Source organism: Saccopteryx bilineata, chromosome 3, assembly GCF_036850765.1.
Source record: "Saccopteryx bilineata isolate mSacBil1 chromosome 3, mSacBil1_pri_phased_curated, whole genome shotgun sequence".
NCBI classification, from domain to species: Eukaryota; Metazoa; Chordata; class Mammalia; order Chiroptera; family Emballonuridae; genus Saccopteryx; species Saccopteryx bilineata.
Genome location: NC_089492.1, coordinates 60,601,607 through 60,627,183, shown reverse-complemented (window position 1 = coordinate 60,627,183; position 25,577 = coordinate 60,601,607). Strand labels below are relative to the sequence as shown.

General features: G+C 40.1%; 1 protein-coding gene across 2 annotated transcripts in view; it reads right to left on the bottom strand.

Annotated features, from left to right (window-relative positions):
* NKAIN3 (sodium/potassium transporting ATPase interacting 3) overlaps positions 1 to 25,162 on the bottom strand; it is a 636,992-nt gene extending 611,830 nt beyond the window's left edge. For both annotated transcript variants that reach the window (XM_066266203.1, XM_066266204.1), the window contains exon 1: positions 24,912 to 25,162. In XM_066266203.1, coding sequence (XP_066122300.1) covers positions 24,912 to 24,965 — 54 coding nt within the window. In that variant the 5' untranslated portion in view covers positions 24,966 to 25,162. The remainder of the gene's footprint in view (positions 1 to 24,911) is intronic.
* Between the last annotated feature and the right edge of the window lie 415 nt (positions 25,163 to 25,577).

Sequence of the window (25,577 nt, the reverse complement as noted above, 5' to 3'; positions counted from 1 at the left end):
CTTTGACTTTGGGTGGTAGGGACACAATGCAATATCTGATTATGTTTCATAGAAATGTACACTTGAAACCCATATGAGCCTATTAACCAATGTCACCCCAATAAATTTAATGAAAAAGGAAACAAAAATATTATCTGAAGTCTAAAATGAATCAAAATAATTATTTTATTGTGATGACTGACTTACACAAATTGAAAGTACTCCAACTAAAAAAAAAGGCATTGAAAATGGCCATTCTCATTACTTTACACATGACTACTAGTAATTATAAATTCCGGGCCTTTTAGTCTTAACCTTTGCTAGCACTCTACTGAATACTGCCTAAAAGAAACAGATGGACTAATAAATTGGAATTGCCAGCCTAATTCCAAGGAGCTGATTTTAACAGATAAAACTGTAGGTGTAGGTAAATTCAAAATTAATATGAAGCAAGTGCATATTTTAGAGTATATAATCTCTCATTTTTATAACTGGCCATTAGGATAGAGCTTGAGGTCATTAGAAGTACAATTATTATTTTCTTTTTTTATTTAAGTCCAGTGCTGTTGCCTAGCAATGTAGAGCTTTGTCACCACTCTAAAATACTTCTCCCCAATTACTAATTTAAAAAATAGTAATCAGAACTGGCATAATAGACCTATACTAATAGCCTACCTTGCTCTCAAATCTGAATTTGTTTTTCTACATTTACAATCTATTGAGACTTCTTTAAACCCAAGAAAAAACCAACTTGAGTTTCTATGCAGCAAAACTATAGCTTTGAATAATTTAATAATTTATCTTTCTTCAGTATTTAAAATGTTATGGGAAATTTCAAAAAGAAATTGAATGTTAAACTTCAAAATCAGAAAAGTAAATATTGTTCAATATAGTTTCTCTACTTCAGCATTAAAATAATTAAAAGGCTCACATTAAAGTAATATTAACAGAAATAATTTTTAATAATAGAATTATATAAGAAAAACTGAATATTACCAAAAGAGTACATTGTCATTCACTGAATTATACTAAATAATACTTTCAATATAAATGACAAAAAATTCTCCTACATCTTAAGAATAATTAACATGTGACTATTTTTCACACTGTTAGTTCTTTATCCAAAATGGTGTTTAAAAGAAAAAAGCAGGATTTATGTAATTTTTTTTTTTTTGTATTTTTCTGAAGCTGGAAAGGGGCGAGACAGTCAGACTCCCGCATGTGCCCGACCGGGATCCACCCGGCACGCTCACCAGGGGGCGACGCTCTGCCCACCAGGGGGCAATTCTCTGCTCCTCCGGGGCGTCGCTCTGTTGCGACCAGAGCCACTCTAGCACCTGGGGCAGAGGCCAAGGAGCCATATCCAGCGCCCGGACCATCTTTACTCCAATGGAACCTTGGCTGCGGAGGGGAAGAGAGAGACAGAGAGGAAGGAGAGGGGGAGGGGTGGAGAAGCAGATGGGTGCTTCTCCTGTGTACCCTGGCCAGGAATCGAACCCGGGACTTCTGCACGCCAGCCCGACGCTCTGCCACTGAGCCAACCGGCCAGGGCCTGTAATTTTTAAAAATTGAGGTAATAATAGACTTTCAACTTGGGGGAAATAGCAGAGAAAAGTCAGAAGAAATCTGAGGCCCAACTGAATTTTATCATAGTGCAGAATTCCAAGGAGTAACATGATCACAGCTGACTCACAGCAATTAGATCAGACAGCACCAAGTTCACAAATGATTAGTGAAGGGCACTAACAAAGAGTCTCCTTTGAAAACTCTAGCCGGCTTCTCTAAGACTGCTTCTTGAATAGGCCCATCAACTTTTGCCTATAAAAACATGAACAAACACTAACACAGTTTCTAACAGCTCAAGGCTGCATCCCTTGGATGACCCTACTCCCCCTTTAAAGGTCCTGCCTGAGAAAAGTCAAGGCTGCCAAAGAGGTCACTGTTTGTTCCATCCAACAACCTGAAAGATAGAGCCCCTGATTTCCAGTCTCTGTGGGAGATTGTCATTGAACTTTCATAAATGCCAGTTAGTGAATCCAGATGGCTTTCACATGGACCGATTCCAATTTTCTATAGTTTAACCACCAGTTCCTGCCTCTATCATTAGCCACATCTTTTTATGAATTGTTCAGCTGAGCCATGCAGATAGAGCAACACTTCCATCCAGCAACCTTGCCTCAAACCACAGCAGAGAAGCAAGCTGCCTCTGGCTCACCACAGGTCCTCCTGGACTTTCCTAAGTGTTGTGGAGAATAAAGCTGAAGAACCACAGGACTTCAGCATCTGAGCATGCCCTTTGAAGAAACGGGAGAGCTAAAATCAATTCTCTCTTCTCAGAAGAAAGGGATGTTATAAATGATCTCTAAAGCATAATTAAAAACAAAAACATGAAAGCAAAAACAAGATCCTGAGTCTTTTCCAGTACTTGAAACACCAATGGAACCCTTAGGAACCTGAAAAAATTGAAATACAACTCTTGGAAACTCTTAACTATCTGGGATATATAGCTTTAAGAAAACATTACATTAATGGCCAGGATAAAGTATAATTGAAATTCTGAGTTCACACTGCCCTGTAAACCTCCTAATACTGCCAGTCCAGACTTAAGGTGTATTTATTTATATACCTCAGCTCTGAGGTACACCTTGATACTTTATCACAGACAACAAAACCAAGTACTCTCAATTCTCTTGATGAGTCAGTCACATAAAAGTTTCCTTCTAAAATCCCCAATTTCTGGATCTGCCACAAATTTAGGACTTAAAGACAATAGTAAGAACAGACAGGTAGAACAGTTTATTGCAATAAAGCTCCTCATTCGTGGCTCTATCTTGCTGTCATGAACTATTCTGTTAAAAGTTTAGGTCACAGTAAATCTTATTCATTCCAAATCTGGCAGGAACAAATCCACTTAGACTTATCATTTCAGTCTTTGGTTCTCTGTATTATTTCTAACTAAAACTAAAGCAGCCTGTAAAAATACCTTGAAAAGGCTTAAGGTCAAGATGGTGTAGATAAACATGGTACTTGCATCCTTCCACAACCACATTAAAATTACAACTAAACTACAGAAGCACCATCATCAGAACTGTATGTAATCTAGCATAATGGAAGTCCTACAACTAAGGCTATAAGGAAGCCACATCCAGACTTGTAGGAGGGTGGACCCCCAGAACAGGCTGGTCCCACACCTATGTGTGATGGTGTGATGGTGTGATAGTGTGGTAGTGTGGTGGATAAAAATTGGGAGGAATATCTCAACTGTGGAGGTCCCAGCCCCACACCAGGCTGTCCAAGGTTCCAGTACCAGGAAGTCTCCATAACCTCTGCCTATATCAGACAGGGCTGTGGCTGAGGGGGTTGGAGGGCTGTTGGGAGCCCCAGGCAGTTCCTCTTCAAGGGCCCATACATGGACTTACTCAGACTCATACCCTCTGAGCTCCAGCACTGGGGCAGCAGCTTGAAATGTGTTAGGGACATATTGGGAGGAACTGAACTGTCTGGTATCAAGATGAGGGCTGGAGGGGCAGTTTTTTGCCAGACAAAAGTGCTGGCAGAGGCCAGTGTTCCTTTGATGAGCCCTCCCCCCACAGAGCCACACTTGAATCTCCATCAACCTCCTGGCTAATGCTGTTAGCCCCAACCTGATGATTCCCTGACAGCCTGCCCCACCCAATTTGCCAGCCCACCCAAACTGTTTCTAATGATTTTTCCATTTAAATGGCCTGTCTTGGCTCATGCTTCAGACTTTCCTAAAATCTCTCAAACAAACAACATCTGGCCTCAACCAGCCCTGTACCACTCACTAAGTGGCTCCAGGTCTGGCACTAGTAGCAGCCAATCTTGCTTTACAGTTTGGCATCTTCTGGCAACCTCTAAGTCAGCACAAGTAACAGCCACCTGCAGATTGTTTTGTTGCTCATGCTGGGTGGCCCTGGGTGGCACACAGGTGACAGATGACCTTGCCCTGCACCTCCAGAGAGGCCACAGAGCCAGTGCAGCCATTGAATAGCTTCAGACCACATCAAAGCACCAGCCATCTTCCCTCCACAAGCAACACACTCAACGGGCAGACTCAGTGGCACCAGAGCCCTGCTGAAGTAAGTCCTGCTCCTTGGGGTGGGCCCCTGCACAGCTGATCCTCCATGGTAGTCACAGGCAGTCCTTGTAGCTGACCGACCTCGGGATAAATCCTTCTCATTGAGGTGTCAACACAAATCTAAGATCAACTACAACAGGAGGGTGTACGTAGCCCACATGAGGGGGTGGGTGCAACTAGAGTGCCCAGCTTGAGTGAACGGGGAGGCTGTGCCCCTGGACCTTAAGAACATCTACTTTATCAGGCCACTCTGCAAAGCCTGGAAGACACAGCATTTCTACCTATACATATAAACAATACATATAAACAAACAAAGGGACACTCCCAAACTGAGGCAACAAAGGAACGTGTCCCAAATTAAAGAATAGAACAAAACTCCCAAATATGAACTAAACAAAATGGAGACAAGCAATCTACCAGCTGCAGAATTCAAAACACTGGTTATAAGGATGCTCAATAAACTTAGGGGAAAAGTAGATGAACTTAGAGAACTTTAACAGCCTAAAGAAACACATGAAACCCATAAAAAACAACCAGTCAGAAATGAAGGATACACTAACTTTAATGAAAAAAAAATTATAGGAAATCAACAGTACAGTAGACAAAGTCAAGAATCAAAACAGCAATTTGAAATATAAGGAAGCAAAAAACACTTCATCAGAATAGCAAAAAAAAAAGGAAACCAGAAAAAGTGAGAATAGTGTAAGGAGCCTCTGGGACAACTTCAACCATACCAATATTCACATCATGGCCAGAAGGAACAGAAAGAGAACAAGAAATTGAAAATCCATATGAGAAAACTGTGACAGAACACTTCCCTAATCTGGCGAAGGAAATAGACATAGAAGTCCAGGAAGCACAGAAAGTCCCAGTTAAAGACAAAGACTCTTAAAAGCAGCAAGAGAAAAGTAGTTAGTTACCTAATAACAGAGATCCCATAAGACTGTCAGCTGAGTTCTCAACAGAAACTTTGCAGGCCAAAAGGAATTGGCACGAAATATTTATAGAGATTAAGCACAGGGACCTACCACCAAAATTACTCCCCAGCAAAGCTATCATTTAGAATTGTAGGACAGATAAAGAACTTCCCAGATAAGAAAAAGCTAGAGTTCGTCACCACCAAATTAGTATTATTTGAATGTTAAAAGCTCTGCTATAAGACGAACAGGAAAAAAGATAAAAAGTACTTAAACAATAGCTTGACCAGGCAGTGGCACAGTGGATAGAGCATCAGCCTAGGACGTTGAGGACCCAGGCTGGAAACCTTGAGGTTGCTGGCTTGAGTGTGGGCTCATTAGCTTGAGCACAGGGTCACCAACTTGAGCATGGCATCACATAGACGTGACCCCATGGTCACTGGCTTGAGCCCAAGGTCGCTGGCTTGAGCAAGGGGTCACTGGCTCAGCTGGAGACCCCCAGTCAACACACATATGGGAGAGCAATCAATGAACAACTATGGTGCTGCAACTATGAGTTGATGCTTCTCATCTCTCTCCCTTCCTGTCTGCCCCCACAAAAAAATTAAATAATAAAATGAAAATAAGTACATATCTATCAATGATTGAATCTAAAAAACAAAATAAATGAACAGCAGAACAGAAACAGATCCATAGATGCAGAGAAAATTGTGATGGTTTCAGGATGGGAGAGGGGTTTGGAGAATGGGTGAAAAAGATGAAGCGATTAAGAGATATAAATTGATGGTTACAGAATAGTCATGGGAATATGTACAGCATAGGGAATACAGTCAATAATATTTTAATAACAATGTGTGGTGTCAGATGGATGCTAGACTTATCAAGGGTAATCACTTTGTAAATTATATAAATATGTAATCACTATGCAGTACACCTGAAACTAATATAAGATTGTATGTTGACTGCAATTAAAAAATAAATGTTTTTTTAAATACTTTGAAAAAATATTTCAGAGAGAAAACTCTGTATTTCATATTTGATTCTAAGAAGATAAGATGAATATTATCCTCTTATAAATGACATCTAGGCCCTGGCTGGTTGGCTCAGTGGTAGAGCGTCGGCCTGGCGTGCAGGAGTCCCGGGTTCGATTCCCAGCCAGAGCACACAAGAGAGGCGCTCATCTGCTTCTCTACCCCTCTCCCTCTCCTTCATCTCTGTCTCTCTCTTCCCCTCCCACAGCCCAGGCTCCATTGGAGCAAAGATGGCCTCTACCTCAGGCGCTAGAATGGCTCTGGTCGTGGCAGAGCGACGCCCCAGATGGGCAAAGCATCACCCCCTGGTGGGCATGCCGGGTGGATCCCGGTCGGGCGCATGCGGGAGTCTGTCTGACTGCCTCCCCGTTTCCAGCTTTGAAAAAATGCAAAACAAAAAATAATAATAATAAATAAATAAATGACATCTAAAAAATATTGTTTTACTGTCAATTTTTCATCTTTTCACAAATTTTCAAAAGAACAGTAAGAATAAATTATTTTACAAGGCACCCTAAACTTCCATGTAGACACCCATCATTACTGCAATTCTAATACTACAGTATGCTCTCAAAGTAAAAATTTGATATATGGGTTACAAAAAAACTGGGGAAAATTGTTTTTGCACTATTCGTACATCAGCACAAAGTATTATTTTTATTTTGCTTAACCTAAAGTACATGGAAATTTTTAGAAGATAGATGAACTTGTTTTGACCCAAGTTTTTATGGCTTTTCATGAAATGGTGATTGATGTGAATGTATGATTATATATTATATACCTGTGGGGATTTTCCATCCAAAGGCAAGGTCAGCCACATTAATGAGCATTACCAAATGCCACACAAGTCAAAGTTGCTGACCTGAAGTAACTTAAAATTGAGTATAACTGACCAATATACAGCTGTGACAGAAGAAAAACATATCTTAAGCTGCTTGATAATTGCTAAAATTTTATTGTCACAATTCTGTACCAGAATTGTGACAATAAAATCTACATATTTGGGCATTCAATATGAATGTCCCAAAACTTACTTTCACAGCCCTGTAAAAATTTCTATGCTACATACATTAACTAAAACGGACTATCATTGGCAGAAAGGAACACTGTCAAAGATAATTAGGAGTATGTCTGGCTCAGCAACAGAACAACGAAAAAATGGACTGCTCTAGAGATATATCATCTAACCTTTTTCAAAAGCAATTTTCTAGGGAATTAGAATATGAGAAACTATAGAATCAAGATAGAAGTCCGTAAATTGAGCAATATTTAGTTTATCAAAGCGCTCTGGTGTTTGAAAGTTGATTGTCTGGCACTCTTCTGGGTTCAGAATGGTTTTGGGAAGCCCACAAAAGCATAGGTAAGCCAACGCGCTGCTGACCCAGTATTGCTACGTTAGTAACATTTCAAGCTATACTTACCTGCCATGCACAGGGATTTTATTTAGCAATAGTCTTCTAAGAATGCAAAAATTCAGAGAATACATCTGTCTATACATTACGTCCCACCACATAATGAGAGGGGACCTTTGACACCTGGTGTGTTGATAGCAGCAAAAAATGCTGTATGGGGGGAACTTTTCAGACAGTAGCAAAGAGGGCTCACATTTTAGTGACCAGATAAAAAAGAAAAGTAGACCCATACACCAGAAATCTAATAACTATACTTAGAAATGTTAAAAAGTTTCACATTCACTCTTTTAATAAGGCCATCACTCAGGTTAGTCTTCCTGGGCCCAACCATCCTAGCTTTCTGACATCATTTTTTTCATCTGGCAACCCATGTACACCAAATAAAAATAGCCTTTGTAGCAGACAAAGAGAACCTGGGTCTAGACAATCACAAGGCAAGGCAGGAGTCCCAGCTCTGCTTTACTTCCCAGTGATATTAACATGGGACAAGAGACTTAACCTGTCTCATTTTCCCAATCTGTAAAATAAGGGTAACATTGGCAATGCATAGAGTAATTGTATGAAATATAAAGTATTTTGTAAACACTTAGTATAATAGGTATTCTATGAAGTTGAGCTACATATTATTATACCTCCCCACTTATTTAAACATTCTCAGTGGTGATGTCAATTCCTGCTCCGCTCAGGCCACTGGGTGTCCTGGCCAGAGGATGAGTCAGGCTGGACTATGCCCTGACAGTTCTGCAGAAGCTGGTCACCCAATTCTTATCAATTCGGTATAGGACAGAGCTGGAAGAGATTTTCTGTCCAGATGAAAAGACAGCCACAGCAGAAGAAAGGGTCTTTTTGTGTGCCTATTTCCCTCCTGAGCTGAGTATTTTCCTGTGACATCATGAGGCTTGCAACTGCCGAAGGCATAGTGTAACCAGGGTGGAAGTCCAAGAGAACCCCATAAACATCAACCTACAGCCCCGATATTATTAACCTGGCCATCCTACCCCAGCAACTATTTGCTCTCAATTTCTTGTTATGTGAGATTTATGAATAAACACTCCGTGTCTGACCTTGAGCTTCTCAAACACTCTGTAATAAAAGGAAATGGCAGTTTTGTTGTTGTTGTTGTCTTTCAATTTTCAATCAGTTGTGAACAAAAACATTTGTAGAATATAATAAAAGCAAATTCTTAAGATTATGGTTGGACACTTGAACGACATGATAAAGTCAAACTGCTATAAATGTTTCTAATTGCCTCATTATTTAGCTTCTTACAGAGCAGAGATAAAGTTTGTGTACTGATAACAGTCTCTAATCACACTCTGAATAGCACTGATTTAACCAAGTGTTACCTGGGTGCTTGACCTCTTACACCAATACATTCTTTTTTTTATTTTTTTTGTATTTTTCTGAAGCTGGAAACGGGGAGAGACAGTCAGACAGACTCCCGCATGTGCCCGACCGGGATCCACCCAGCACGCCCACCAGGGGCGACGCTCTGCCCACCAGGGGGCGATGCTCTGCCCCTCCGGGGCGTCGCTCTGCCGTGACCAGAGCCACTCTAGCGCCTTAATCAATACATTCTGATAGCTACTGGGCAACACCCAGGTGTAAATCAGGGTACAGGCCCTGGTTGGGGGACACACATAAACGAGTAACTCAGGAACCTTTCCATTCCTAAAATGGGGGAAATATACACAAATGATAAAAAATAAACTAAAAAGTGATAACAACATGGAACACTAGTACAGAATAATAATTCACAGGAAATAACCATCTTCAAATATAAAACATTTTCATATTAACAAAATATACTATCCACCAGTAGAATTGTGACAAATATTTAGGGGATAATGTAAGAATATGCTGATGTTTGACCTAACAAAACTGAAATTTCATTGAACTTTCACTAGGGCTTGCTAACTTAGTAATCTATTAAAAAAGAAATACATGGATAAGTTTTCCATGCAAAGAAAAATTCTGCGCAGGAATTCGATTTGACTGACTTTTCACTATGGCTACAATTTTGAATCATATCTAAAAAAACCAAAAGTTCAACTATGGAACGTAATAAGAAACTTTTACTTATTCTTTTGTATAACCCAGACACCAGAGTTATTATACTTTTGAAAATAATTCAATGTAGTAAAAATATATTTGTTTTAAATAAAATTATTGCACAATGGCAATGAAGAATACAGCCCACTTCACCTCTTAAATGGGACATGTACTGCAATTCTCAAGAGTCCCCTTATGCCTGACCTGGGGTGGCACAGTGCATAAAGCATCCACCTGGCATGCTGGGATTGCCAGTTGGAAACCCCGAGCTACCCCAGTCAAGGCACATATGAGAAGCTACTACTACAAGTTGATGCTTCCTGCTCCTCCCCCTGCTTCTCTCTATATATATCCTCTCTCTAGAATCAATAAATAAAATCTTTAAAAAAAAAAAAGAGTCCCCTTAAAGGCACACTACGTAAGTTTAACATTTTTACAATATGTCCTCCTTTGAGCATGTTTGAAGTTTGCTAATAACTATTTAAAACAATGATTTTACTTCATATGTGTATATATTTCTAAAGAAATTTGTCATTATTTAACAAGAAGTTATGCATGGGAAGAGAGAAATCTTACATTTTTTGAAATATTAAAAATACATAGAATTTTAATAAACAAGCATTTTACAATTTTAATAAATAAAAACATATTTAAAATCTAAATTTTAATAAATTTAGAACCACCTCAGACTTTCTAAACTGGAGGTTTTAAGATTCTTTTCTATAGTAGAAATCTCTTCCCAAATAAAGTCTTATTTATAGTTCAGAGTTTATAAAACGTAGACTCTTAGACGTTCTGCTTAAAGGCTCTGAGCCTCATTTCCTACTGAATCAGCTGAAGGGTGGAACCAGGCCCTTGTTCAGATCCCCTTGTTCAGATCCCCTTGTTCCTCCACAGTGAGGAGCCGGGACTCCTGACTCCTGAAGACGCGTCAGCACAGGTGACAGGAGCACACTGCTGCAGTGGCCCATTCTGTCATGTTTGCACCTGTCCTTCCTGCTACTGAAGAAGGCAGGGAATTGTTTTGTCACCAGGAAACTATTTCTTATTGACATTTCTCATTATTTTAGATACTGTTAATGTTCCAGTGTTTGACCTCCTACTTCGAAAACAGTAATACTGTGCATAAACTATTTATTCACGCTAATATTGATCAGTTAATCTTGCCCGAATTGGCCACCATCCTTCGCACTTTGCTCTGGCATGACCTCCTTCTGGAAACCTCCATAAGTTCCTTGCCCTCAGGTGGGTGAGATGCCTACTCAGGACCCCAGGTTTACAAGGTTAAGCTCTATATCATAACACATTACACTGACATTATCTATTTACTTAACTGTTTTTATTCACAAGACTATAAACTCCTTAGGACAAGGATGAGTTTCAATTCATATCACAGGTAATAATAACTAAAGTATGGAAAGTAGTGAAGAAAAATTACTTCAAACATTTTTTAGGTAATGTTACTATTAAACACAATCCTACTACAAGCATTAGTCAAAAAACCTCAGACATAACTTGTAACAGTTACCATGCTTCAGAGATTCACTGAGACTATGTTATCAGACCCAGCACGCTCTGTGAGGGGAAGGCCATGTGTGCCCTGTTTGCTCAGGGCCTGGCACTCAAGAGAGCACCTGGTTAGCCCTCAGTTAATACCCCTGAAAGAATTCATGAATAAATTCACTGAAATAAATAAAAAATAAAATTCATTCATTTATTTGAACAGTTAGATGGGTGAGTGAGTGAGTGAATGAATGAAATGGCCACTGAAATTTAGTTCACAACTATCTAGTCACAATTCCTTGTTGTGATTCCATAGATGAGACTCTAAAAAGCCTCACAAATAATCATGTGGGTGCAAGTGAGTTAATTTTAAGTGGTACAACTTTCTCAAATGGAAACACCATTTAAAAGTGAATCAATGCTCAGCCCTGGCCAGTTAGCTCAATCAGTTAGAGCAGTGGTCCCCAACCTTTTTGGGGCCATGGACCGGTTTAATGTCAGAAAATATTTTCACGGACTGGCCTTTAGGGTGGGACGGATAAATGTATCACGTGACCGAGACAGCGTCAAGAGTGAGTCTTAGATGGATGTAACAGAGGGAATCTGGTCATTTTTTAAAAAATAGAACATCGTTCAGACTTAAATATAAATAAAATGGAAATAATGTAAGTTATTTATTCTTTCTCTACGGACTGGTACCAAATGGCCCACGGACCGGTACCGGTCTGTGGCCCAGGGGTTGGGGACCACTGAGTTAGAGCATCACCTCAAAACACAAAGGTGAGGAGTTCTCCCTGGTCAGGGCACATGAGGGGAGCGACCAATGAATGAACAACTAAAGTGAAACAACAAATGAATGCCTCTCTCTCTCTATCTCTCTCTCTCTCTCTCTCCCTCCCTCCCTTCCTCTCTCTAAAATTGAGCAAAAAAATAACAATAATAAAAGCATCAACACTCAAGAAATATATATGGTACCATCCAATATATTATCACTTTGCTCTACACAAAGTTAATAGAAGGTAGGCAGACAGGAAGGGCAGAAGGAAGGACAAAGAGAGAGAGAGAGGCGTGGAAGAGAGAGAGGAATGGAAGAGAGAGAGCCGTGGAAGAGAAAGAGGAGTGGATGATGAAAGGAGGGAGAAAGGCAGGAGGGAGAGAAAGAAAGAATTTCCTTTGAAGTAAAGGAAAACTCAATTTAAATCTGTTTTGTGGGACATGGAATATCTTAAGAAATATATCTTCAGGGTCCTATATATTTTCACTATTTCATATACATATGATAAATGCAAAATTATGTTACATATTGAAATTCATGGACTTCAAATACTTAAAATCTCAAGCCAAACGAATTGGGATGGTATCATACAATTAAAATGTTGTACTTGTTTTAAGTTTCCTCTTGCCTCCAAAGCTGACCACCTCGTTATAGTTTTGATGTCCTATACAAAATGAAAATGTGCACTGAAAAAAAAAGCAATCAAGTAAGTTTCACCAATGTAGAGCTTCCCAGAGACTCTAAATTAGGGCGTTAAAAATTTAAGTGTGAGTAAAAAGAGAAGGGAACAGGCTCAAAGACATAATTAAAATATAAAATATGTTTTAGGACATATTTAAATTAAATTACAGTATTCTAAATTTCCAATTTTAAAAATAAACAAATATCAAAAATGTTTACTTTGCAAGTGGCATTGTACCTATTGAATGTCTGTAAATATTTACTGAAAGCTGCATGGTTTATTTGGTTTCTTTTATGTGTCAACTTGACTGGGCCAACGGATGCCAACATAGTGATAGCACATTATTCCTAACGTTTACAGCATGCCTGTGAGGGTGTCTCTGGGAAAAGAATAGCATTTGGATCCAAAGACTAATCACCTTTAGGAATGCTGGTGGCATCATCTATTCTGCTGATGGCCTGAGTAGAACAAAAAGGCAGAAGAAGGGATAATTTTCTCTCTCTGTCTGAACTGGGGCATCCATTTTCTCCTTCCCCTGGACATCAGCCCTTCTGGTCTGAGGCCCTCAGACTAAACTGAATTACACCATCAGCTCCGCTGGTTCTCCAGCTTGTAGACAGCAGATGTTGGGACTTCTCAGCCTCCACTATTATGTATGCTAATTTCTATAGTAAATCTTCTGATATGTATTCTGTCCCTCTGGAGAACACCGGCTAATACAGGCTATATGTATCCTCTTTGACAAAAGTAGCCCTGATCTAATCTATTCCTAAAATCTTCATAGAAATAATTTGGAAAATCTTCTTCCATAAACTTCACAACACATTTTTTTCAGACAAAGCATTTGTGAAGTTTGATCATGCTGCCATTTTGCAGAAGAGAATAATTATAGAGCAGGCATTGCCCTAGCTTTACTATGGAGAGAAAGTAAATAAAGTAGTAGAAAGACCCATGCCTCCACTCTCACGCTCCAGGTAGTAAATGCAAACAGTGATTGAGATGTCGACAGTTAAGAATTGATGACTGATACACCTAAATTAACGCCAAACTTATTTTCTCTAATGGCACCTTTTATGCACCTGTTTCATCTTCCGTGTGTGCTGCCATATGGTACACATTTGTGACATCACTTTTCTCTTATGTCGAGGAAGTGGCCATGCCGGGAATGTCACATGACTCTTTTCCTAGCCATATGTGTGGAAAAGGCCAAATCATAAAACATACTGCTCCAGGTGGCCTTTGAGAGGCTCCATAAGAGTGTCACATTCACAAAAATACAACTGTGGAAAGAATTCATGACGTGACACAGGAGGATGGAGGAGCCACAGGAGCAGGAACACAAACTCCTTTATACTGCGATTTTAACATCACAGTGGACAGCTGACTAGAGCGGCTGCAGCTGAGGTTTGCAGCATGAGGGTGATCTATACTGAAATCAGTCCTTAAACCTCAGTGTCTGCCTCTTTTCTTGTAGTCAGAGACTGATATGGGCAGCACAGTAACAGATACAGCTAAAAGTGTTGCTAAGGTAACATCTATTGCATCTTAATATTGATATGTAGTAGGCCTACTCCAATAATCTAGGGTAGAATCATGAGTTAGCAGTTGTCAGATCTTGTGAAGCTCAGAGAAAGCTTGGGAACCAGGTGGATAAGGAGTCACAGAAGACTGCTTTTGTAAAGTGTTTCAGTTTCTCTAGTAAGCCAACTTGACATACTGTTGCCTTTCATTCTTTCCTGAGTATGCAATTTAACTAAATGATGAGGTAAAGACAATGATATATGTACTATCCTGAGTTTATCAGTATTGGCTCAGTAACTGGGGTGGGCCAGAGCATGCAGAGTTGGGCAATGACTGCAAGAATTTTCCTGGCTGGATAGCTCCATTGATTAGAGCATTGGCCCAAAGTGCAGAGGTTGCTGGTTCGATCCTCAGTTAGGCCACATATAGGAAAGGATTGATATTCCTGTCTCTCTCTCCTTTCATTGCTAAAATCAATAAATAAAAACTTAAAAAAAAGAGAATTAAGGAAGCCAGTTTGGGGGAGTTGGGGGAGGATATTTTTCTTTCAACATTCTAAGACAGCTGCTGTGATACTAATAATCCAACATTAAGGTTAAATAATCTAAATCCCTTCATGTTTCCTTCTGAACTATTTCCAAATTAGCATTCCCTTTAAGTTTGAACATTTCACAAACTACTTCACTAAGAGAAAGATGAAACTATCACATCCCTTTCTTTAAATGTATCTGATCTACGCTGACAAGAGCAAGATTACTACATAGCATGCTTATATTTCTGCACGCCAATATTCACTGCTTAAAGAACATGACATTGATGATTCATCTTTTCTCTGTGGTTTATTACTGTTCAAGTCTTTATCCCCGAGACATTTTTGCAAATTGTTATCACTGCACATAATGTGGTTTATACATGAATCTGTAGTTTAATCCTGCTAAAAATATCGTTCCCCCTACACTTGAATGCAACAGAAAAAAATAACTCATGAGATCAGGAACTCCCAGAAACTTTCATTGATCTTACTGCTCAGGCTTAGAGATGAAGCTTATAAAATTTGCTATGATTTCCTGCACTTCTTTTTTCATACACATTTGGTTGAATCCAGACAAACTATTTCTAATGTCACCTGACTTTCTGCTGCTATGCTGGGTTAAGTTCTATCACATGAAATGTTGCTCTTATAGGACTAATCGTGCCTTCTTGTCATCAGTCCCCCCAGGAAGTCAGCCCCCAGTACTTACTTTGGAGACAATCCTAGCTACGTGGCAGCTAACCACCATCAGCATAACTCTGATGCCCCTGTAATAACCGTTCTCCATCACTTTCACTTCGTTTTGGGTCATAGGAAGCACATAGCCATTGCAGGTGATACTTGACCTAAATCTAAATTCCAGATTAGCTCTTAACTAAATAAAATGTTAGATCCAAGTTGGCTACAGAAGTGTACTTCTACTTATAAATCTTTAAGTACTATTCTCCTAAGGGCATTTTAAACCTTTCATTGGTTGAATGGCAATTAATCAACATTTCAAATCAAATTAAATTTTTAGAAGACTAAAAATATAAGAAAGTTAAACATTTTTTGTCTTTAAATATAATTATCTATTCAGTTGCAGGTCCTCTAAAATATGAAAATATTATTTCCTCAATATAATGAGATAAAAATAAAGCATCTAGAATTAGAATGCATATATTTTTCAACTATCAAGCCAGTTTTTCATCAATAAGGAAAATATACTACAAAAATCAATACTCTGTGTACTTTGTGTTGTCTTGAAAGAAAACCGAGTCATTACTTACACTTTAGGTCAAACTCCTCAAAACCTCTGCCCTCCAATAAAAGTGTCATCAGTAGTGAAGGAATTAGAAAGTGTTTTTGTATAAAGACAATTTTGGACTAGTCAAACAAGCATATTAATAATAGATGACCAATGCTTCCCTGTATGATATAATCTGTGCAATGGTACAAAATGTCAAGTCTCCCAGATGTGAAATGCTTCAAGAGAACCACATGTGTGAAGGACAGAGCCTGAGGATGACTCCATGTTTGTATTTCCAACCACAACTCTCTTTCAGGAGAAAGACTGCTCGGGATCTCTGCAGACTTCCTAATGTTGCAGAGGCTTCCTCTAATTGGCCCTGCATTTAGGACAATGGTGTGACTGCCACATTCGGATCTTTAACCATCATACACTCCAAGGATAAGGCCGAGTTTCCCTTTAGAAAGCAAAGAGAGTTCAAGGTTTAACTTTTCTGGAGAGAGAAGATACTTTTCCATAGAACTCTCGATGGGATTAGAAGATTTTATTTGGGCAGTGAAAGCATTGTCACAAGTGGTTCGTCTGTTGAAGAAAACAGAGCATGTAAAATTGCAGAATATTTGGGCTGCAGAATGCTTGCATTTCATTCTTTTGTTTCAGGGTAAACTGGGGTGCCTCCTGAGGGACTCTAAAAATAGATATCAATCATGAGGAAAGCCATCTTCTAACAGAAATGGAAGGAAAAAGAGCTGTTTCAAGAGTTACAATGTCTCTTATTACTCAAATCATCTGGATCCTAATTTAAAAATTACATTTTATGTAGAAAAATTGCTTGCTTAAATAATTCCTCTTTCCACTGATTTGGCCTGAGCGCAGAGAGGGGAAAATCTCTCTTTAAACCCAGCCGTAAGGTAACACACACAAACACAACTCTGTTATCCACATTTCTCCACTTCTGAGTGCTTCAGTCATATCATAACATCTGATTTCAATGTACTGCTTAATTTCCCCACATTGCAGTTTTCTCATCTATAGACAGGAATATATTAATAGCTGCCTCATGCAGATGTTATGTGAATGAAACAAGGGAACTGAGGTGCTATAGGATTTTATTGCATATTGTAACAGTGACTGCATTTTAAAATTCAGAAAATACATTTCATGAGCCAAATATTTTCAGTGTGTTTTCAAGTAAATCCCCTTCTCACAGCTTCCTTCGAGAGCAAGTATTTAGTATTTCAATGTGGGGACAATGGAAAATTGAAGTTTGGATGTCTGGAGGAACCAGCCATGGTATAAGAAGGTGCTTTGATCATTTGCCATTGATTACCTGCCATCTCCGTGGAAAGCGCTAATTAGGACCAATAACGCAGACAAGTGGAAGAGCTGGGTATTGGGGAAGTCCTCTCCCATTCGTGAGAATCAATCAACACCCATTAGGCAGAAATGACTTTCCCTCTTAGGGACAGTTTCTAGAGAATCTTCAGTCACCTAGAAGTGAAACCTATGAGCCACTATCAATGCTAGACCATTCAGTCACAAATCAATTTTCAACTCCTATGTTTAGGGAGATCCTAAAGCTATCACATAAAGGAGTCAACATTGAAATTTTGAATATAAAACCAGTGTCATGTTGGTAAATGTTTAATAACTAGCTCTGAAGGGTTGGAGGAACACCTAGTTCATGGTGTTTATGTGTTTTCAGGATGTAAATACTTCCACCATAGCAGAGTTTTAGCTACCCATGTGACATCACTAGATGCCGAGTTAGAAATAAATGCTCAATAGCGCACTGTAATATAGAGCTTCTACCGTACAGATACAATAGACACAAAACAACCCCTGGAGCACAGATGAAGTACAGTACAACGCAGTCAAAATGATTAGGAAGGGTTGAGCTGTGGCTATTTATTACCTTTGTTTTTAGTATAATTTAACATTTATATCATTAATTTTTAACACGGGCTGTGTTTAACAACTGGCTTGTAGAATTTCTGGACGTGTAGTGGTGAAGTTTCCCCAGGTGGTGCGAGCCGGCTCCAGCGTGTGGCTGCCTCCATCTGCCACTCGTCAGCCAGATGAAAGGCAAAGGGATACGAGACAGGATAGAAATGGAAGTGCAAGAAATTCAATTTGAATAGGAGGGACTTTGCTAACAGTAAAAGTTCCCATTCTCAGAGACTCTTAAGAATCAACAAGAGAGTGGTATTGAAGACCCACACGGTCCCGCCATGGCACAACAGACGGGTCTAGGTAACTTCCTGAGGACCTCTCCAATCTCAGCTATGGTACCTTTCATTAACAATAATTTGAAAGTGCTTCCTCATTAAGGATTTATATTTTAAATACAAATTGATAAAGAATCACCATCAATGAGACTTTTGTATTTCCTATTATCTGCATTATGATCAGTTACAGCTACTTACCAGTACAGGAAGCATAACTGGAGTGTAGAACATTCTTCTTTGTACCTTAATTAACTGATTTAACCAGTCAACCTCTACAGCCTGAGGCTGCCTACACACAAGCACTTATTATACTCCATATTAATCAATACCAAAGTATAACCATGTTTCTAATTACTGGAATAGAGAGAAACTGTCAGAAATATATTTATGACTAATATCACATCCACTGATCTCATATCTCTTAAGAAAATGTGAGAGCTAAAATTCTATTACAAATACCCTTGTTAATAAAGGAACCGGGCATCTACATGAAACCATTCATAACGCAAATACCTGTAGAGGGAGTGGAGAAAAGAAATTTGAACATTTAATTCTCTTTAATAATTCAGGAATACAATTAATCAGGAAAACCAATCTAAAGAGTGGTTCTGTATGCACAAAAGACCAAAAAAAGCTTAGGGGGAAAAAAAAAAACAAGATCATTAACACTGCCATGATCTTGCCTCTACTACCCTTAACAACGGACCAGCTCATCCCGGAAGCTGAGCCCTTGTCAGCCCCACCACCCCCGTTGCCCACAAGCCTTCACCTTCATCTCCTTTTCCCAGTAGACAGATGCTTCCCTTCCAAATCAAGAAACAGGTGATTCTCTGACCAAGTCAAAGAGAACAGTGATCGACCAGTTCAAGTGTTTCACCTTCCTAAATTTTGTCACCGAGTAAGACTAAATGCTTTAACCAGAATTTTGTTTTACTATACCCATCTTAAAATATCTGTTCTCTGATACTTTACCTAAGACCTAAGATAAGAATATTACTTTAAAGGACATTTAGGGCTATCTCCCATTTTATTTTAGCATCTTTGCAAAATATATTAAATTAAAAATGTACATTGGATGGATTGTGTTATGTGTCATTGGCTTGCACTTTCATTTAACTGGCATTCTGAATACTAATCATTGATAAAATGTTATCTTTCCATTTAATGTTATATTCATTTGTAAATCCATGATGATTTACACCCATATTAACTAACAACAATTAGTGTTGATGGGGTTAAAGCATGAGTTTTGATGCACCTCACAAAGCAGGTCCACTTTAACTTCAGCAAGTATTTGCTAAAGTCTCCCTAAAACTGACATTCAAAACTCTGAGTCTTGTTTCCAGTACTGTTCTCATCCACCCTCACACTCTTGAGGTGACCTCATCCAGGGCTTTCGATACCAATATTGCTCATAATTCCTGATTCTGAATATTCATTCCAATGTTATCCTTCGAGTTACAAACTCAAATACCTGACAGCTATTTGGCCTGATGAATCAGAATTTTAAAAGTGTCTAAAAAAGAACCTCTACATCTCTCAACAAACAGTCCCGCTCCACTTCTGCACCCACAACACCCAATTTTACCATTTTCAGTAAAAAGCACTACAATTACATTCCATTATTCAAACTGTGTGGGTCAATTCCACAGCCAGTCCTAGGCTTTCTGCTCCTAAATCATGTCTTGGGTTCATCCTTTATCCTATCTGTTGTTATTGTATGTATCTGATGCTTATAATCTTTTGTTCAGAATACCAGAAGAGCATCTGTCTCGCATTTCCTCTCATTTTCTCTCATCTGTTCTCTGCTCAGCAATGACAGTATATTGAAACACAAGTCTGATGATACCATGACTCTGTTTAAAATGCTACAGTGGGTCCACATGCACTTTGAACAAAATCTGGTGCCGCCTGCCATCTCATTGTATGAGGTGCACTCATTCTCTCAGACTGCACCCTAGCCACCCCAGACTCTGTCACATCTAGAATATTCCAAGCTCTTTCAAAACTGGCAGCTTTGCACATTTGGTTTCTCTTGCTTAGAATGGTTCCCCTCTCTTTGCATGTCTGACTCCTGGTCATTCTTTCAGACTCAGCTTCCAATTTCTGTGAAGTCTTCCTACTACTCCATCTAATAAGATGTGTTAAAAAGCTGCTTGTGTTCTGCCCTGGTTGGTTGGCACAGAGGTAGAACATCGCCAGGTGTGTGGAAGTCCCGGGTTCGATTCCTGGCCAAGGCACACAGGTCAAAGCACTCCTCTTTTAAAGACCATCTGCTTTTCCATCCCTCCTCCTCTCCTTTCTCTCTGTCTCTCTCTTCCCCTCCCGCAGTCAAGGCTCCACTGGAGCAAAGTTGGGCCAGGCGCTGAGGACAAGCAACACCTCAGAGGGGCCAAGCATCACCCCCTTGTGGGCATGCTGGGTGGATCCCAGTCCGGCACATGTGGGAGTCTGTCTGTCTGCTACTCCGCTTCTCACTTTGGAAAAATACAAAAAATAAAAATAAAAAAGCTGCTTGTGTTCTACAAATCCTTTAACAGTTTCTGTGACTGTAGAACGTAAAGTGAAAGCTCCTAATTTTGTTGTACTGGTTATTAGTTCTGATAGAAATATGGCTGTCACCTTTCCATGAAATAAACCTCTCTGGAAAAAACAACATCCAGGGACAGAATTTTGTTAAATGTGTCTTAGAGTCTGACCGCTTGATGTCAGGATGTCTAAAACTCTGTGGGAACAATCTTTAATGACTTACTTAGTTCAACACAGCACTGTTGAACTATAAGAAAATGACTGAAATAACATTGGGGTAAATTTCAGACCTTAAAAACATGCAATTAAGACTCATTTAAATGTAGCAACTAAAATTAATTTACTAAGTGCAGATGATCAGGTGTCTCTTTTTATTTCTAGGTTACATATACATGATGATGGAATTACACATTATTCAAAAACAAGTAAAACCAAAAGTATCCTTACAAAAATATGTTTAAAAGTTCTTGGATGACTTGATGAATCTGTTGCACAGTGATGAATTGCTTTTCAAAAAGATTTACTTTGCATCGTTTTCTATGGGCACGCATTCATGCTTTTCACTTTCTCTTTAAAATTCATCTAGCAGAAGAATGAACGTGAACGTGAATGTGAATGTAATATCTGGGGGAAACACACAAATATGCCCGGGGATAGAAGCATGGAGAAAAAGCGGAGATGGGAGACGGCCAGGGCAGTGGAAGGAAGAATGCAGAAAGAAGACTGAAGTTGTAAACCAAGACTCGGCCCAATGCACTAGCCTAATAACGATATGTTCTCTCCAATTATATCTGCCAATCGGATGTTTCACTCGGAGTGTGGATTGGATGAAATGTGAATGAGATAATAAAAAACCTTTCATTTGTTTCTTTAACTTTGAGAAGAAGCTAATGTGCCATCTTTTAACGACCTGCACAGTCATTCCTTGTCATTAGCATGTAGTCTCTTCAACAATGGTCTGTGAGTGCCATTCCTCTCTCTACCCCCATACTTATTTACTGCTTCATAACCTCCTTCTTCCTACAGTTAGTGGGAGCATAAAAAAACGTGAAGAGGGAAAAAAAGACAGCTGGCTTCAATGGAAAGAACACTAGATCTGGGAGCCCTACCCAGAGGAAAGCTGGAGCAGGCTCTACTGGCTCAGAGAGTCAGTTAAATTTTTAGGAAAACACATTCATTATTAAAACTTAATATTATAAACTTAAATGGAAGCAAATCGTATTAAAAACAAGTACTAAATATTTAAAACATATCATTTCCTAATTACTTTACTGTGTTTTACTTTATGCTTTTGAGTTTCTTTATGCCTATTTTATCAGTATGATATAAAATACTATTTATATCAGTATGATGTGAATACTATGTAATGGCATAATGGTGTACCTCACTTGGCCAAGGTGGGAGTATTCACACCGAAGAAATTGGAAAATGCTAAAAATCAGAGTGGAACATTGTTTTGTTGACTCTAGACTTAAGAAAGCAATGGAGAACTTTTTTTCCAGTAGTGCATATTAAAACTAAAATGTGTCATGCCATTACTGTCAAAAGCACACACACACAAAAAGGAATAAATAATTTTCCAGTATTTGAAAACTTACTCAATTCAGCAAAGATTCTGCTCAGATATGACCAGCAGTTGACCATGGAGTAGTACCAGGACAATCAGAGGCTCCTTACCCTCTCCTGTCCTTGGAGCATACATTCTGCCCACTGTTTTCATCGTAGGAGCCAGCTTAAGGATGAAGCCTTGACAGAGTAATGCATTGTTGAGACCACCTGGGTGGTGTATGTGACTGAACCCCACTAAAGACTCTACATAAACTTTTGAGATTCTAGCAGGCCAAGAGGGGTGCAGAAATGGACTGATCTTGTAGCTGCTCAAGATAAGCTTCTATGTAAGTTCTGTAGCTTACTGAAACTGCCACCTGCCAATCCCAGAGGTCCGCCTTTTTATTTAGTCTCTCCTTGACCTCTTTGAAGGGGGCCAGTTTCAAATTTCACCAGGGAAGGTTTCCAAGGTTGCAAACCATCAATCATGTCATTGATTGAATGATGTTCCCATGTTGGCTTCCTTGTTTCACTTTCCTGTTACTCCACAAAGTGAATAAACATATCAACCAGCATTTGAGGCAGAACCACAGAAGCAAGAATGCATCAAATTCAACAAAAGATTCTTCCAGAATTAGCTGCCTATGTAGCATTTACAATTAAGAGCATTACATATTGTATTATTATTATTGTTATTATTATTAATTATTTGTCAAATGAGTGGTACACGTCCTTTATACAAAATATGGAAAATATATTACATAATAATGTAATATATGCATACATGTTTTGTTTGATATCCAATTATCAAGTGTTAACTAGCACTTCACTGTCTCTACTATATAAAAACTATCGATTTGGAAAAGTTTTTAAACTCTATTAGTATTACCTTCCTCATCTGCCAAAGAGCTAAAATGGGGGCCTTCCTCAAAGGATAATTTTTGGAGTAAAATAGAATAGTGGTGCAAAAACCCTATATAGATTCCAAATGTTAATTACTACAATAAGTTCAGCAAATATGCTTCACCTCCTAATGTGAGCTCTCCAGTGGATTTACTGGGTTTGCAGAGATGAATAATGTTTGTTCCTTATCCTCAGGGTACTTACAGTCTAGTGAAGAGAGATACAAGTACAATATATAATAAAATAATTTAAGGGATGAAGTATGTCCTAACAGAGGAAAAGGCAAAATGCTATGTGATTTAAGGAGAAAAAAAAATGATTGATTTTGCCTAGAGCACCAGGGAAATTTCATAGAGAAAGTGAAATTTTGAGATAAGCTTTGAAGAGGAAGATGCATTTGTAGCAACTGAGAAAGTTCATGTGGAAAGTGGGCGCATTTCAGGCTGAGACATGAAACACCAAACACATTATCATCACAGATGGTATAATACCAACTAAGAAAATGAAAAACCCTTACCCTACAGGTAAAATGAAAAGAATTATATCACTATAGATTACAGAATCTAATGTGTCTATCTACAGTCTTATATATTCAAGGTTGACTCAACGTGAATTCAGTTTTTCCAATTTATAAGCCACATGCATTTCTAATTACCAAAGTATATATCCTCTGGCCTTTTTTAAAAATAAAACATTCATGTTCAAGTGAATTTCTAAATTTTTTTTAAAGAAAACTCTATAAAACACATCCTATTTAACCGGACAGAAGTGTCTTTTAGATTTAAAGGAAAGTAGCCACTGAATTCAAACCTATAAATATATAAATTATGCACACAGTAAGTAAACAGTGAAGAGCACATCCTATTTGAGGTTTTTATTGGAGTGGAAGACTGAGGCAAAGGAAAGGTGAAACCTTTTATGACCTCCATGGGAACAAGGATTAACTATTAAAGAAAGAGCATAATTTTATCCCTCAGTAAATGAGTCTTGCAAAGGTTGACACCACTCATTAAAGCTCACTGAAAAGCGTGTTCCTCTTGCTAGTGAAAATATGCCAGTTAATGTCTGTGACTTTAAAAAACAAACACCACTTTAAAGAAAGCTTGCCAGAGCATCTACAAAGTCTGTCTTAAGAGTAAGAAAAGGGAGATGTCTATTAATCTCTCACACACAAAAGTCTGACACAAAAGGTCTGTGGCCTTGACCTCAAGTGACAACGGAATAGACCGCAGGGCCAGTCTAGGTCTCACTAGGACGTATGTTAAGAAAAGCAGTCGCTCCAGTCTGAAAGCCCTTTTGCTCTTCTCTTGCCACCGCGCCACGGGAGCCTTTCATTCCGTTCTCTCCCTAGTGGCAACTGTCAGTCTGTCGTCTGAACATGCAGCATTTCAACAAAACCTAAAGCGAAATTTGAAGGGCAGGGACTTAAATACTTCGTTTAAAAGCACGCAGCCAGATCTCCTTCCTGGAGATCCAAGTCCTCAAGCACCACTTTCCGACTTGATGGAGGTAAGAACCACCTCACTCTGAACTAAGAATCGGAGCTGATGCTGGGTCTTCAGAGCCTGGACAATCCCGGGCACCTTTCCATTAAACACGTTATTGGAAATATCCCAAGAAGAAAGAGCCCACGAACCCCGGTGAAACTTCAGCAGGGATGCGGCGGTGCTTATGCCAGATATGCTACCCAGGCGCAGAGTAGCCGCTCATCCCGTCCCCTGGGCAGCCGCCCCGGGACCTCGTGGCGACACCCAGCGGGGGCGCGGTGAACCCAGCGCGCGGGACCAAAAGGGCAACCGCGCCCTCCCTCGAGGCGGGCGCAACCCGGTGAGTGCCGGCGGCGGGAGGGCAGTGCGAGTCGGGGCGGCAGAGAGCCCGGCTCGCCGGCGGGGAGCTGCGGCTCCGCAGGAGGAGCCGCGGAGGCCGGTCCCAGGGCCGGCCGGTCAGGGGTTGGGGCGCGCGGGGCACTCACCAGCTGCAACGCGCAGAGGCAGATGAGCGAGCAGCGCCCGGTGCAGCAGCCCATGGTGCCGGCGGCGTCCGAGCGGCGCGCGCAGCCGGGGATCCGCGTCTTCCGGCGCCGCCGACTCCGACTCCGACTCCCGAGCAGCCCCCGCGGGGGCTCGCCGGCCGGCCCGGGCTCAGGCTCGCCCTCCGCGCGCCCGCCGCTCGCCGCTCTCGGGGCTGGGCTCGCGCGCCGCCTTTGTTAGTTTCCCCGGCGGGCAGAGGTCAGTACGGCGCGCACGACCGGAGAGTCTGGCGGGGGTCCCTGCCGCCCGCTGTGCGGGTCCGCGTCTTGGGGAGGGGGAGCCCGCCGGGAGGGGCGGGGGGCGGAAGGGAGGTACAGATGGTGAGTGGGTGGAAGTCTGTTTAGGGGAGGGTGGATGTAAGAGGTGGGCGTCTGAAAAGTGGAGTGGGCTGTCTGCGTGTGTGTGTGTGTGTGTGTGTGTGTGTGTGTGTGTGTGTGTGTGGTGGGTGGGGGGTGGGAGGGGATGAATGAAAGGGAGTGTCACAGAGGATCGGCGTGGCTCGTTAGGAGTCTTTGGAGAGAGGAAGGGAGAGAGAATGAACGGATTAAGCAAAACAAACAAAATTAAACAAAAAGAAAAACAAAAAAAAACAAAACCCTCATAGACAC